Below are 16963 nucleotides of genomic sequence, written 5' to 3'. Positions count from 1 at the left end.
TCCAAGTCCTTGAAAAAATTGTCCAATACAAATCAAAAGGCTTTGATTTCAAAACTTAAAATAGTCAGGGAGAGCATCCCTTATCACCTCTTCCATTTAGTAAGCTGTTTACTACTCAGTTTGATACAGAAGCAGCAAACAATAATCTAATCGGCAGGGCTTTCAAAATAAGAAAAATTATGGCTAAACCTTACCATCAAAATGGGGTAATTTCTACTTACCGATCTTCTAAAACTGTAATCGTTTCATGCAATGATTTTTGTTGCTCTCTAAGCTGCTGGTTTTTGGTGTAAAACTCTTCGAGTCTTTCTGCGTCCCTAAACATATATGAAAATTAATTTACAGCAATTGTATATGTGATATATGCATTTTCATTAAGCAGAATTCATATTAAAGTTAACAAAGTAAGAAAACTGTGCTAACCAGACTAATAAAACGACTCATCTGCAGTACAAAGCACATTACTCACATGGTCACAGTTCCATTGGCTTCCGCTATAAGTAACATGAATTTGACAGAGGAGAAGGATGGTGCTTGATGGAAGAGGGAAGTGGTAGCATAGTACAACAAAATTATAGCTATTCTGCGCATGTGTTTTCTGTCAAGGAAAGCTTTGCATTAGAATGGGCTGCAGGGAATTATTAAAATGAGAACAGATAACCAAATTACAGTGCAAGCCTATGCAGGTTTTCTCACAAGTCCCAGTGTGTTCAGTGGAGTTTACTCTCAGGTAGGAGCATGCAGTTGTGAAACCTTAATGAATAAGAATGGTGAAGTTGTCCTACATGCATGGATAGGATGCTCACAATTTTTTTAAAAAGAAGCAGTATATAGGGAGGTTTAACAATTTCTTCCCCTTAGCTGCGATCCCCATGAACCCCCTGCAACATGGAAATGACCTTATAAAAGACACTCCCATGGTCTCAGTGAAAATCAGAGTCCCTTATGCTCAGCATTAAAAATAAAGATTGATGATACACACTACACATTTAATATAATGTGTGGTAGTTATGTCCCAGATTGGTTTATAGAGCAGGGGGAACATGGTGGAATCAGATAAATAAATAAATACAGTCGTACCTTGAAAGTCGGACAGCTTAGTTCCCGAATGTTTTGGCTCCCGAATGTTGCAAACCCAGAAGTGACTGTTCCGTTTTGTGAACTATTTTTGGAAGCCAAACGTCCAACGGGGCTTCTGTAGCTTCCGATTGGCTGCAGGAGCTTCCTGCAGCCAACCGGAAGCCACGCTTTGGAAGTCGAACCAACTTCCAGAACGGATTCTGTTCGACTTCCAAGGTACAACTGTAATAGTCTGGCCAAACTATTATTTGATTAATTTATTCAATTTATATGTTGTCTTTCTGAAGGAGCCTAAATTAAATGCAGTGGTGGCAGCACTGCACATTTACACATGGTATTGGCCTGATCTTAGAAAAGGGGTGGGATGGAAGGTCCACATCTAATAACAAACAGGTGTGCAGGTGGGAAATGTACAATCCTCTTGTGCACACCCTTTAGCTCTCTGCAACTCAAGCCGTTCAGGGCTGGTTTTTGTTAGATTTAGTCAGTGGCAAGAAAACAAACACAATTTAACTAATGCAAGAAGGATTTTTACTAACAATAACTGCAATTATGTGAGGATAACATGGAAGCCATATTAACTGTAGCAACAACTGATCTGGCACCTCTTTTTAAATGCTGGCAGTCAAGTTTTGAGAACAACAGACACCAAATATAAACACTTCTATTCAAAACTGGCTGGAGTGTGTAGTAGTCTTCCAGACTTGCTTCAGAAGCTGCTATATCTTAGGGACTTAAGCTTGCAGCTCTGCTTTGAACAGCTACTGGGTGGCATTAGGCAAACCAGTATTTCTTACTCACATGAAACAAAGGGAACCTTACAGTGATACTGTACTGACAGTACTTTAAACAATAGTGCTATCCTGCTATCCTATGTGTGTTCACTAAGAAATTCTCACTATATCCAAAAGGGGGTTGCTTCCATTTAAGTATGCACAGCATGCAGATCAAACAAACACTAAATAGGATTTCCAGCTTGAGTTTCTCACACACAAACCTGAATGCCTGTTATAGGCATAGTGATTGTGCCAGTAAAGAAAGTAGCCACATAAGACAGCATAAGAAATGCACAACATGGTGGCCTAGGCAATTGAATGCAATCCGCTAATCATGCATAAAAGTCCCTCCTGTGGCTCAAAAAGCTTCCAATTTTAGTCTAAAGCTAGAATTTATTCTAAAGCTAAGCAGCAGTTATATCAGTGTTTCCCAACCTTTTTTGGGCAAAGGCACACTTGTTTCATGAAAAAAATCTCGAGGCACACCACCATGCCAGATGGGGAAAGGTCACTTTTTACTTATGTAAAAAAAAATAAAAAAATAGTAACAGCATAGAAGGTAATGGTTAGGCTAGCATCCCTCTTCCAAATATGCTAGGTTTTTATTTGCAGGGACTGTTCTACATGGGAAAGCATTCAGCACTGTCATTCTCCCATCTGCCATCTGAATTGGTACTATTCTGGGTCAACTTACTCTGCTGCATGTGTAGATGAAAATGGCACCAAGTGTGGGGGAGGGGGCAGAACAGGTTTCAGATACAGGATATTAAGCATACACGTACTTCAGATTGAACTGGTTGCTTGCTTTGCAAGTTTTCATTTCCCAAATGACTGCCTTGGCAAGCGCAATACCTACCAGGCTCAACGCCGGTCTAGCGCTGCCGCTTCCCGCGCTCTCAAGGACCCGGGAGGAGGAAGGCGTGAAGGGAATCCCGAAGGCGCGAAAACCTCGCGCATGCGCAGGCCTTCCGCCTGCGACAACCCAGTAGGCCGGCCGAAGCGAGCGGCGATGGGATGTGGGAGGGAGCTCGCTCGCCGCCCCGCGTGTGCCTATGTGGGGCACGTTACAGCCCCGTGACGTCAGCGCCACGCAGGCAGCCAGGCAGGCAGACGGCGAGAGCCCCGCACTGGGTGGCCTCTCCTCGCCGCCGCCGCCCCGCCTCTCACCACCCGACTCGCCCGCCTCCCTCCCACGGCACACCAGGCAACGTCTCGCGGCACACTAGTGTGCCGCGGAACACCGGTTGGGAAACACTGAGTTATATTACATTAAAGCAGAATTTCTAAGCAAACTTACCTGAGAGCAAATGGCATTAAACTCACTCAGACCTACTTCTGAGTAAACATGTTCAGGCTACTTTGTTGTAATGATGTCACTTGCTATGAAATATATGTCACTGTACACAGAGTATTTACTATGAGTGAAGCATGGGTAGGATCACTTGGTTATAAGTACACTCACATTCTAAGAACGGAGCAAAAAGTGTAAAAAGAGAGAGAAAATAGTGCATGATGGTCATGATGCTGCTTGACAAAACTGACAGGCTCTTCAGTTATGAAAATAGCCTTCCTAATGAGTGGTCCCTGACCCTGCATTTCCAAGACCATTAGCCTCACCGCTGAACCAGGGTGCAGCATAAGGAGCTCATTGTCTGGCTGGTTATCAGTGCTGAAATATTAAACCTCAGGTATTCAGAAAGAGTTGGGGAGAACAAGAACTCCTATAGAAGACTGTTATATCTACAATGCACTACTTGTAGGATGATTCCAGCAAGTAATAATTAAGCCATTTAGCTTGGTATGTATTAAATCTCAAGAGAAAGTCATCAATAATACCCATCTTCCACCAACTCTGAGCTGAGGATGGAAACTTTTTAACAAGGAGATATACATGACAATATTATTCCAAACACAATCACTCTATAACAAAGTTTAAATTGAAGTTGGAGTACAGAAATGTTTTTGGAAATTTGTGTACAGGCTGAAATGAACTTAGCAGATGTATCTCCCCGCCCCCCCAACATTAGCAACTTTATCCTATACAAGTTACTTAGAAACATAAGAGCCCTGTGGATTAGGCCAAAGGACCATCTAATCCAGCATTCTGTTGTCACAGGGAAGCTTGAATGCAGGGCTTGAGTACAATGATACTCTCCGCACTTGTGATTCTTAGCCACTGGCGTTCAAGGGCACACTGCAGCCCAACAATGAAGGCTAAACACAGCCTTCACAACTATGTGCTGTGTGAATAACTACTTCCTTTTGTCTGTCCTGAATCTTCCAGGGATTTAGTATTATGAGAGGTGGAGAGAAAAAATCCTCCCCATCCACTTTCTCCACACCTGCCTAATTCTTGCCCACTTCTATCTTGTTTCTCCTTACGCACATTTTCCTTTGCTCATAGGGAAGTTGTTCCAGCCCCTTGATCGTTTTGATTGCCCTTTCCAAAATCCTTTTCAACTCAACAGTAACATTTTCAAGGGGAAGCAACCAGAGCCGTTTGTAATATTCCAAGTGTGTTATCGCCATAAATTTGTATTAATGGGATTCTGATACTGGCAGGTTTTCAATTCCTTCATAATAAAAGTCTTTTTCACAGCAGCTACACAGTGGGTCAACACCTTCATCAAGCTATCTACTACTCAGTCACTGCCAGTTCAGGCCCCATTAGTGTATATGTGAAATTAGAATTTTTTGGCCCCATGTGCATCACTTTACATAAAATTGAACTTGCCATATTACTGCCTATTCACCCAGATTGGATAGCCCTCACATTCACAATCCCTTTTTATTTCAACAACCTTAAACACTAGTCTCAATAATGATCCATTAAGAGGTTACTTTCTACAACTTTAAGTTGGAGAACTATTGGAGAACTATTTATTCCTATTCTCTGCTTTCTGCTGCTTAACCAGTTACAGAGCCATAAGCAGACCTCTCCTATTATTCCTTAACTCCAAAGCTTATTCAAGGCTTTGACAAGTGACTTTATCAAAGGCGTTTTAAAAGTACACCTATATCTACATCCTTGCTGATATTCTACAAGGTTAGTGAGACAGGACTTACCCTTGCAGAAATCATGCTGGTTCTGCTTCAGCAAGATTTGATGAATTTAGAAGTTCCATGAGACTTGTTCCAAAGAAAGTGTGCATAGTACTGCAGTTTTAATGTAACTGATTGCTAAACATAAGAAATGTTGCCTCTATTACAATCCCTGCAATATTGTCCTTAACCTTTTGCTTTATCATTCCTAGAAAAGGAGATAGTAGGCTCTGTCTGAAAAACCAGCCTCTGAGGACCAGTTAGTAAATGCAACTATTTCCATCAAATTAAGAATTATAGCATATGAGGAGATACTTACAAACACCTTTCTGTTTTCAGCTTGGTGATCTTTGCCAGTAATCCTAATGAAAGAGAAACAGAAAAGCAATAATTTATATTTTGAACTTCCATATACAAATTAGTGAAGAATAATGTCTTTATATGTATATGTAGAAACTACCAACAAATGCATACATTTGGAGCTAAATTATAGGGTTATTGTTCTGAACAAGTTATTTCAGAAATTTATAGTTTGTTTTTCAGTTACTTCAGTTCTCAAAAGAAGGTAATGAACCAATGGTTCCTAGGATGCTGTCTCCAAGGGTAGCCCTGAAAAAAAGCACATTATAGAAATCTAGCTAAGAAGTTGCTAGCACTCCAGATGGAAAAGAGAATTGGTGCAACATGAATGCAAGAACTATTTCACTCTTCTGTTTTGCCATCTCCCCTTGGTCAGGGTTCTGGGCATTATTATTTTTTTGGCTAGTTACTAAGGCTGGCCGAAATTTATTGACCCTGGTAATGGTGACTACTGATTGCTTTAAAAAAACTAAATTCATCAGAGCTCATGCTTCTGTTTTGAAAGCAACAGTCATACCACACATGCATGAAAATGACTTCAAAAGAAAAATTAAGAGCCCTCCTTTCCTGTCTTCCCTTATCTCTTTAAGCACTTAAATATGCTTGATCATGTAGATCAGTTAGGAAATAGTTTTTCTTAAAATGTGGCTGCAATTTGGCAAGACAATTAGATATCTGGAATTAAGACCCCTAATAAAGTGTTCTGCTTTAATCCTTCTCCACACCCATCAGAAGGAATGAGACTGCACAACAATGAGGCTCCTGTAAGAACAGGTAGTCTGTTTGGCACAATTTTTGGTATTTTAACACTAGCAGCCTCAGTTGCTACTGAATAAGCTGTACTACGAAGGCAAAACTATAGTAATACTACTTCGCCTGAATTCAGGAATTATCAGAATATTTCAGAAATCTTTCTGGAGCAATCCTAAATCAATAAATTAGAATTCGGGTATGAAGTCTGTTGTATAAATTCTGAAAAATTATGTTTGCTTTGCAGATCACTAGAACTTTTATTTTTTTCTCCACTATTCTCTTTCAATAAAACAGACTGCCTCATAACCCATCAAAGATGTAGTATTTGTGCTTAAATCATATTAGTCCTAATGAGATTTTTAAAAAGTAAGTAAACTTGCCTTAACGGCGTTACCCTTGTGTCTTCCCAAGAAATGTATGAGAGACAGAGAACACAGACCAATACCCATTAAATGCATGGCAAGAGTAAGATTTACCACTTACTTATATCTGCCAGCTTGCTGCGCACACAATTTTCATTTAGGTTAGATTAAACTGAATTATAACCTATGAAATTCTGCAAAGGGTGGAACTACACATTACACACATTTCCCAAAAGAGTGTTTACTGTTCAACAGTAATGTTTGGATATTTGTGAGGGAAACTGGAGGGTGAGTGGTGAGGTGTCTTATCCATGCTCATCCACTGATTCTCCTCCACAACCCTCTTCCCAGTACTTCACACACATATCCACGTCACCCAATTTGATTTATTTCAGGTTTCAGAGTTGGATGCGTGTGGAATGTTGGGGGGGGGGAGGGGAAGCCATCGGGATGGATTACAAGGGAAAGGTTTGCCACCTCCCCCCATAAAATCTCCCCTGAAAATTCCTCCCTTACACTAACAAAATATATACAGTGGTACCTCAGTTTTCAAACATCTCCGTTGACGAACGTTTCAGAACTTGAACGCCGTAAACCCAGAAGTAAATGCTTCAATTTTCGAACGCACCTCGGAAGTCAAACAGCAAACGTGGCTTCTGCTGAGTGCAAGACCCTGAAGCCTAGCTGTCAGCTATTGAGTTTCAGTTTTCGAACATTTCGGAACTCGAATGGTCTTCTAGAACAGATTATGTTCGAAAACCGAGGTACCACTGTAGTTCCATCCTTAGCATAAGGTTTTTCATAACCATGTTAACATCCTGTGCTTTTATTCTGATAATCAGGCTTGTGAGTTCATCATCACACAACAATGGATTTGTCTAATTGAAGCCATGAACCAAAGCAGAGAGAAAAGTTGTGACATGCAATGAAGGTTGCGTCTGAAGCCTAGGCATTCAGCACTAAGTGTAGTATGCAACTTATTAGACTGTATTTTCCTCCAAAGCATGTTGTTAAAAATTAGAAGAAACATAACATTATCATTTGATTGCTTTCTTGGTAGCACAAGGATGAAGTTTGCACATGGAAAAACAACAAAATGACACAGTACAACCAGTGTAAGCACCAGGCACTTATTTCTCTGGCTACTGTCAATTTTGCTGACATTTAGAATTCAAAATTCATGAGTCAGCTTTAATTCATATTTATAGACCTCAGGAGCAAGTAAAGTCCAGGCAAGTCTGTGTTTGATGTGTCTTAAATATCACTGTACCCAGTTCTATAGGAGGGACCCCACCTTTTGCAAAAATTAACTATCCTTCAGGCATGTCTTTGATGTACTCATGCAGCATCTAACTTTACTAATCATTGTGTAGAACATAGAAACAAAGGTTTAGGCATGAAAAAATCTGCCTTATGGCAAGGCTGCACTGACACACCCATAGTCAATCTAACTAGATTTATTCAGTGTCATTTATTTCAGGGGGACCTATTTCCAAGAATATACAGGCCTATGTATTTTTGAAATGTCATGCCCAAGTTTTTATTATTCCAAACTGCAAAAGAACATTAATTACACACATTTTTTTTAAACTTAAGTTTTCTGTTATTCGGCTTCATGACATAAAGGCACTCCTTAGATTGCAAAATCCTGAGTTGATGATGCCTCAGTATGTGCCTCACTGACGACATTCCACCCACTGTAAAAACTCAGCTGAAGAATGAACTGAGCCAAAAGGATTAAAGCTAATAAACCTAGTAAGTTCAGTAAATGATTTGTGGCCTATAGAAGGTAAAATATATTGAGGAAATTACTATGCCTCGCACTCCCCATCTTTTATCAGCAAGGAAGTGTATTGTTGAATGCATTAACCTGGGCTGTTTTAATTATTCTATGTGCAACATTCCCAGATATCACTTTCTTTCTTGGATTTTAATCTGGCCTGCTACAATCCTTGGTATCCCTAGTAGCTTGGACAGTGTTTTCTGCAACAGGCAAAACACAGTCTGTTATTTGGATGTATCTGTTCCCCAATACAGTGGTATGAACTTAATTTGTTCCAGAAGTCCGTTCTTAAACCAAAGCATTCTTAAACCGAGGCACACTTTCCCTACTGAGCTCTCCTGCCGCCGGTGCCCTTCCACCATTTGTCTTCTGAGGCAAAGTTCACTAACCGGAACAGCTACTTCCAGTTTTGCGGAGTTCGTTGCCTGAAATTTTCGTTAACAGGACTGTTTGTAGACCGAGGTACCATTGTACTGTATAGGCAGGGGCGCCGACTTATAAAAAACATTGGGGGAGCCCGCGAAAGCTCATGAATAATAAATAAGCTCATGAATAATAAATAAGCTCATGAATATGCAGATAAAGTGGCGCCGCCTCCTCGTGAGCGAATAGGGGAGAGCGTGCTGCGCCTATTAATCAGCTCAGAAGGAAATTGGGTAGAGCTTTTGCTCGGGAGGGAGGGCAGGAGGCATGCAGCCCGACCCTGTGCATTTTGGGCTGGGGGAGGGGCGGCGGTGGCGCTCTGCTGGAGGGGCGCCCGAGATTATTGGGGGGCAGAGCCCCCCCAAACGAATTTTTGAGGGGGCTCGGGCCCCCTCAGGCCCCATGGAGTCGGCGCCTATGTGTATAGGCTAGTTTGCTAGGTGAAATCAGCTGTTGGTTTTCTTCCTGCCCTTTAAATATATTTGTTGCTTTTACCCATTTTTAATTACCGTATCTTATGTGTAAACTGCCTTGAGACGGCAGTTTGGAAGGCAATTAATAAATTAATTGTAATAATAATAATAATAACTCTGATGTTGCCTGTTAATATTGCTGGCATTCCTGGGAATGAGTTGCATGATTCTGTCTGCATATAGAATGCAAATGCATGAAGTCTCACAGCTGCTACTTCTGGCATGTGTGCATGTGTGTAAGATATATCTCCTGTTATGAGACGGGGGCTGCAATCTTATAAGACACAAGAATCTATATCCAAATGAAAGGGGCTAAGTTCTCACTTAAAATGCTTAGATTTGTTCTGCATGATTAGCTCCATCAGGGTCTCCATAAGAATCTCTTGTGGTTTCATTGTCACTTCTACATTCCAAGAACAACAGCTAGAAAATACTTATCATGTACACCATACACCTTTCTCAATTTCTACATCATAGATACTCTGGTGAGGATTTAGACTGGAAACTACATCAGCATTCTGCAAAATATTAACTCTGTTTCACAGCTCATTGTAAAAAATCCAGCAGGAGAAAGACTGATAAACCAGAAAATCTTATTTTAAGATTATTCAGTTCCCAGAATGTTCAAAACTTCAGTATGTCTAGGTACAAAACATTCTGCTTAAGCAACTGAACATTGAAAAGATCAGGTCTAGTCAAACAATATCAACTCAACATCAACCCACATTCATCTGTAATTATCATACACACCCCACAATATGATTAACATCTTGCTATGTTTTCACCAAATGTTTTCTGAACAAGGCACAAATACCAGCTGATCAAGAGATAATTATGATGTATTTATTTGGTAAACACACTGGCCTGTTATAGATCAGCAACCATAATATTACCTTTTACTTCTTTATCGTGGCATTCCTTCAATTTGGACCACAATTCCTTGAAGTAATCAGGAGCAGGTTCTGTGGAGTTTGGACTTCCACAAGTTCCTCCAGAGGTGCTCATCTTGTGTTTTCTGTTTTGAGTGTTTCACTTGTCTTTATGCAGTTCTTGCTGTTTGCCACTCTTTTAGTTTTACATCACACCGCTGATTTATTTTAAAAAGAAAATTAGATACCTGCAATGACAGGTTGAAAACATTTACAGTGTATGACTTGCAACAGTTGGGAAAACACAGCTTGTTTCCTTAAGCTCCTTTTCTTCCAGCAGGGGAAGCAATACGGGGATGTATTATTCTTACATACAGGTATGCACGTTTGGTAACAGCATCCTTTAATCTTCTAGTTCAGGAAGTCTTTCTTTTGTCTGTATGCTACAATTTTATTGCCTTGTATTGTTTTACTTGCTGATTGTTTTACTTGCTGATTGATTTATGGCATGCTACTGTATTCTACTGCATAGTTTCCTTTATGGCATGTTACTGTATTCTACTGCATAGCTTGCTTTAATATAATGCGGGGGCCTTTGGGCTGAAAAGCAGTACATAAATGAAATGAATGGTGATGATGATGATACCCTTGTATAGCCTGAATAGTAATTAGCTCAGGCTAAGTGGCCTTGAATTAACTTGTTTCCTCTGGAACCTGTAGCCTAGTGCCCAGGGAATCAGGTACAGTGGTGCCCCGCAAGACGAATGCCTCGCAAGATGAAAAACTCACTAGACGAAAGGGTTTTTCGGTTTTGCGTTGCTTCGCTAGACGAATTTCCCTATGGGCTTGCTTCGCAAGATGAGAACATCTTGCGCTTTTTTCTTAAAGCTGCTTGAAGAGGCGCAGTTGCGACGGACCGTGCTTCGCAAGACGAAAAACATCGCAAGACGAAAAGACTCGCGGAACGAATTATTTCCATCTTGCGAGGCACCACTGTACAAGTAACAACAACAGTCTTGTGGCACTTTTAAAAACTAATACAATCACTGAGGCATAAGACTTCAACAGATGCATGGAATGCACACTAGTCTATAAAAGCTTATGCAATAATAAATGTATTCATCTTTAAGGTGCCACAAGGGTCCTTGTTGTTTTTGCTGCAACAGAATAGCAGTCATCCATCTGTTAATAGGTACAAGGTATTTTAAGGTAATTGAAAGACTGTTTCCAGTACATGACATGCAATTTCCTTCTATAAGTACCAATTCACACTGTTCAGAGACTGAGTTGCCGCGCCCTCACTTGGTGAACATGCCTCACTTGTGCCATTTTTCTGTGGAAGTAAAAACCAAGCCTAAGACCATTTATTTTAAAGTTCTAAGAGTACATTTTACTGATATTTTAGGGATAGTCCAGAAGTTCACCAGCAGGTGCACTACTGCACCCAGAGCTCAAAAACTGCTCACGCTTATGAAATTCCCAGTTGCAAAAATGCGCCTAGAACTAGTGCTTTTTTTCCTTTAAAAATGTTTAGGGGTACTCTCATTTTCCTACTCATATTGAAATACTGCCCCTCAATGAGGCCAAACTTCAGATTCACAGAATGTTTACGGGTATGCGTCCCTTTGCATACCCCCAGAAAAAAGCACTGCCTAGAATAATTGGAGTTTCCAACGCTGCTGGTATCCAACAATGCCTGAAAGGCCACATACTCCTGCTTTTACAGACACTCATTTCAGTGCAATATTCCCCCTCCGCCTCCATTTCAGAGCACACGATTTGAAGTTAAACGGATCACAGTTGAGCTTTAAAAATCTTCCTGTATTCTCCACATCTGGCAGTTAAAGAGTAAAACAGATAAATAAACTCCCCTCGCCCCCGCCCCCGCCCCATATCTACCTCACAGAGCTCCTGTGCCTTCAACACACCCCAGAAAGCTATGGGTTTGTTTTGCAGCTTCAGTAGCATTGCAAGAGGCGAACATCGAACAAGATGCAGGGCAAAGCGATAAAGGAAAGTTCTTCAACACGTGGCCTGACCTGAAGCTCTTAGCCGGCTACCCGGCTGGTGGGGGAAAGAAGGAAGAGAGGAGGGGGGAACAAAAACAAAGCCTCCACGTGACACGCGGACCCGCCCCCGGAAAGCGCAGCGCGCTCCTTCGGAGTTTGAAAAGAGCGGCTTTTTCAAAAGGGTGATAGGAAGGGGAAGAGGAGGGTCCCCTTTTTCTACAGCTCACGCGCAAGGTGGCCTCTTCCCCCCCCAGCTCCCGCTCACAAGGCCCAGCCTCGAAACCGGAGTCGGACCAATTTATAGGGTGGGGGTGGGGTGTTCCTTGTTCCTGCTCCCGCGCTGACGTCGGGCAGGTTTAACCGCAGAAGCGGCGGAATCTTTGGTTGGCTCGCTGTGGCTGCGGAGGGACACAGGGCGGCGGCTGAATACGGCCGGCCGGCCGGCTTCGAGCCGTGGAGGAAGAGGAGGCTTACAGGAGTCGGAAAGAAAGAGGCGCCGCGGGAAAGTCAAGCGGCCGGCAGGGAGCTCCGCCTCAGCCGGGCGCGCTCTTGTTACCTGAGGCAGCTGCTCGGTGGATGGAGGCAAGCGGCGGGAAAGAGAAACGGAAAGTCGGAGGGGTCATACTTGGCCGCCGCGCCCGCCTTCCGACCGGCGAGGAAAGCGCTTCGTTTTCTGTTTGTTCTCCCCCGGCGTCTGCGACCGGCTCGGCCGAGGTGCTTTTGGCGGGACGGAGCTGCCCCTGGTGGCCGGAGGCTGAGCTGGCGACTCTCCTGCTCTCCGCCTCTGAGGGGGATTTCCTTCCCTCCTTGCCAGAAAAGACTCCCCTCTTCCCGCTTTCTTACTGGCAGGCTATTTGCTGGCGGACCATCTGAAGTAGCGCAGGAAGATCTGGACCAACCTACCCCCCGCGCAGGTCCATATAGCTCAGCGTAGTCTGCACTGACTGGCAGCAGCGGCTCTCGGGGTTTTAGGGAGACGATATGTCTCGGGGTTTGAAGCTGGGGGCTTCTGCACTCCCGGCGGATGCTTTGCCACAAGAGTTACCGCCCTTCCCTACTTAAGGCAGCAGGTCCACTTTTTCATCACCATGCTTATCTAGTGTTTGCCCTGGTAGAGAAGCAACGACGGGGGGGGTGCGTAGGAGAGAACCCAGCAACTAGGAGTCACAAAGCAACTTAAAGCACCTGCACTTATTTTTATTGAACATTTTTGCCAAATCAAAATACTGTCAGTATTTTGCAAACGGGGTGCTTTAAACAGAACAAATGCCATAATTTATTACTGTTTATTAGAAACACTAGTTTAAAGTTCTTCACCCTTTCAAGTTGGACTCTTCAATTTGGGGCAACAAAGTGGGGGGAGGGGGCATTATTCCTTCTTCCTCATTGGGTAAAGGTAAAGGGACCCCTGACTATTAGGTCCAGTTGTGACTGACTCTGGGATTGCGGCGCTCATCTCGCTTTACTGGCCGAGGGAGCTGGCGTACAGCTTCCGGGTCATGTGGCCAGCATGACTAAGCTGCTTCTGGCGAACCAGAGCAGCGCACAGAAACACCGTTTACCTTCCCGCCTGAGTGGTACCTATTTATCTACTTGCACTTTGACGTGCTTTCAAACTGCTAGGTTGGCAGGAGCAGGGACCGAGCAACGGGAGCTCACCCCGTTGCGGGGATTCGAACTGCCAACCTTCTGATCGGCAAGTCCTAGGCTCTGTGGTTTAAACACAGCGCCACCCACGTCCCTCTCCCTCATTGGATAAACAATAAAGAGGGGGGGTGAAACTTGAGTGTGTGGAAAGTGCTCACCTTTGGAGGTGATAAAAAGAACTGAAAAGAATGTTTTCAATGCATTCATTTAAGTTTTGTGAGATGTGCATACAACTCTGTTATACGGATGATTCCTAGTAAAAGACTACTTTCCTGCAGAGATATGCACTTTATCTATCTAAGCAGAAAGACATTCAGACATTGACAGGTGTTGCACAGAGCAAACGTGCTGTGTCAGAATATAAATGTTGGGATCTAGATACTTCATTTCTCCCTCCTCAATAAAGTATCATTCTTATGAACTATGCAACTTGCTACTTTCCTGGAATCTGCTCTGCTTGTTTTCATGAACCCTGAACTCTGGGGGTTTGATTAGAGCACTGCACAGTGGTTAACCCTGATCTGCTTGCAATATTAACAGAAAATGCTCTCTGTAACTACAAGTGAAATTATGCAATTGTCACTTGAACCTAGCTGTACTCCCTAGGAATGTTCCTTAAGCTAGCTTCTGCTTAGACTTCTAAATTCAGAAGCCAAATTGGCTAGTAATAGAAGAAATTTAGGCCAGTGCCAAACTTTTTAAATACACTCTTTCCTGCAATGTCACATTTCAAACAAAGTTTGTGTAAATTTCAATTTAAAAGGGGCAGTAATTTTTGGTACTTGTCCGAGGTAAAGAACTGTAAGGTACTGCCACTGAGGGATATAGGGCATTCTTTTAAAAATTTTGTTTGTGTGATTTAGGTTTAAGATACTTCCAAAGTCTCTAACATTTAGCCCCTAGCAATTAGTGAAGAGGCCACAGCTCATGCTTTGCATGCTGTGAAGTCCCTGGTTTAATCCCTGGCATTTCCAGATAAAAGAAGGTTGTGGCATCACTTGCACAGCATCACAAACCATAGTTAATTACACTTTGTTTGTTTTGTACCAGCCCCATTAGTGTGCAGAGGAAACAAACCATGATCCCTGATTTAGCATTATATCCAAACCAGGCCCTGTGGTATGTTTCACTCTCAAAATACCATAATCTTCCAAGATTTGTTCATGGCTTGCTAATTATGAGAGAGAGAAACCATTAATTCTGCTTTGCCCTTACAGTTAAGTCACGGATCATGTTTTGTTTCCTCCACACATCTTCAGGGGGTGAACATAGCAGCCCAGAAAGGCACAATGAAGATTATTATTTATAAATAATATTTTGTAAAATATAACACAACATATAAAATGTAATAAAATACATATGAAACATATTAACGGTTACTAGTCATGGCTACACACTACCTTTAGTATCAGAGGCAGTATGCCTTTGAAACCAGTTGCTGGGGATCATGTGCAGGACACAATTTATTGTGCTCAAGTCCTGCTATTCAGGGACATCTGGTTCGCCATTGTAAGAAAAGAAAGATGCATTGGATAGGCCTTTGGTATGATCCAATAGGGCTCTTAGGAGAATCCTCCTAAGCATCTTCATATTCACCATGATGCGCAAACTAGGTCATTGTGGAATACCTCTACTAGAGACCCTGGCAAGATACTGCCATTCAAAATAGACAATAGTGGGCCAGATGAACAAATAATAGAACCTGATGTAAAATAGCAGAATGTAGTGAAAGTGAACATGAATACTAAGGCATCATTGTAATGCAGTGGTTCCTAAACCCCATGAAGCCTTTGAAAATTGCTGAGGGTATTGGCAGGCCATTTAATAGTTTTTCTGCATGCTGTAGCAACTGTAATGTGTTGTGCTAAATGCTGTAGGGTTTTTAATAGCATTTTTGCAGACACACTGGATTATCTGAATGCAGTTTGCAGACCACGGCTGGTCTGTGGACCACAGTTTATGTAGCACACAGTTAATCATTTCAAATGATGCAACAGGTTCATTTTGAACTGTTGATATCAGAAGGCAATGGTGGCTCCCCCCCCCCCCCCAGTGTGTTATTCACTCTGGGTGAAAAGCACGTTTGAGGGTAGTAAGACAGAAGCTGATTTTCAGGAAACTGTTTGCTCTGGCAGGTATCCCCATTAAGGAACCCTAACAAACTTCTAAGGTAATTTCCTACTGCTTTAGTAGTAAAAGTTAGTAATCCCCAAGATTATTGTGGAAGGCATTCATGGAAACAGAATGGTGGTGGGTGAGACTATGTGGATGACTACTCAAATATAACATGAAACTACTGTGTGAGGATACCTATGGATAATTATCTAGGGTTAGTTATCTCAATACATTTTATAATGATCAGTGATATTAAATAAACATTAATTTGTTGGTTTTCTTACCATCATTTACTCTTCTCTAAGTGAATATTATTTTAGCAGAAGGCTTTAAAAAGTTCTAAGTTCTCATGGTTCTCAGTTTTTGGTTTAAATTATTTTTGTATCAGTTCATGCAGAAAGCATATTTTATAATAAATGTGGGCATGTTGCTGCTTTATAGCAGAGCTGCATGCCAAAATATTTCACTTGTTATTATGAGGAAGATACAGTTATAAGTCAATATTGAAAAACATCCTTCAGGTGAAACCATGATTGTTTATGTTCCCAGATGGACTTCTAACTTTCTTCTTTGAACAGCACAACAGCCCTCATGCCATAGAAACAACAATCCATAATCTACTGAAATGAAAAACTGATCTGCCATACATTCTGGGGAGCAGCTCCTGTCCCCATTATATAAAAGGCATGTTAATTACACAAAGCTGATAGCATGGATTTTTGCATGACAGCCGAAATGCTGAAAACAACTTTCAGCTGAAATCTGGGATTTGAGGCAGAAAATCCAAACTATTTGCTTTACATACACAAAATCAGTTTTCTCTTTTAAAAAAAATCTAAGTTTTGCAAAACAGCAAATAAAAAAACACACACAAGCTCATTTTAAAACCATAGCTATAAAACACACAATAAATTAGGTAACTGGTAATTTGCTGCCGTTTACTGGTGGTACCCCAAATGTGCTTTGCCTACAAAGTTCTATTACTTTGTCATACAGTACTTTTATATGAAGAACTATTAAGTGCAGATAATAGACAAGGCTTTATTGCATGTTAAATAGATTCAGGGCCAAACAGAAAGCATGTAGCCCTGAGCACTGTGAGTCTTACCCCCACATGCTGAAGGACTTGACTCAAGCCAGCACAGTGGACCATTATAAGAGCAGGGTAATCTTGGCTCAGGATCCTTCCCTCTGTTGCGAACTTTTCCTATGCAGTAGGAAACTTGGGTACTAAGAACTGTGTATCGCAACCATTTGGAATACATACAAAC

The 16963-nt window shown here is 41.8% G+C and overlaps 1 protein-coding gene across 3 annotated transcripts in view; it reads right to left on the bottom strand.

Moving 5' to 3' along the window:
* The window catches only part of RBBP8 (RB binding protein 8, endonuclease), a 36528-nt gene extending 26448 nt beyond the window's left edge, over window positions 1-10080 (bottom strand). For 2 of the 3 annotated variants that reach the window (XM_081205745.1, XM_081205747.1), the window contains exons 1-4: window positions 9946-10080; window positions 5218-5260; window positions 470-598; window positions 222-317 (exon numbers count right to left, since the gene is read on the bottom strand). In XM_081205745.1, the coding sequence (XP_081061871.1) occupies window positions 222-317; window positions 470-598; window positions 5218-5260; window positions 9946-10057 (380 nt within the window). In that variant the 5' untranslated portion in view covers window positions 10058-10080. The remainder of the gene's footprint in view (window positions 1-221; window positions 318-469; window positions 599-5217; window positions 5261-9945) is intronic. The other variant, XM_081205746.1, reaches the window with a different exon arrangement.
* Window positions 10081-16963: the final 6883 nt, after the last annotated feature.

Source organism: Podarcis bocagei, assembly GCF_964188305.1.
Source record: "Podarcis bocagei genome assembly, chromosome: 8".
Taxonomy (NCBI): Eukaryota; Metazoa; Chordata; class Lepidosauria; order Squamata; family Lacertidae; genus Podarcis; species Podarcis bocagei.
Note: the sequence above shows the minus strand (reverse complement) of the source record. Positions and strands in the feature narration are given on the sequence as shown.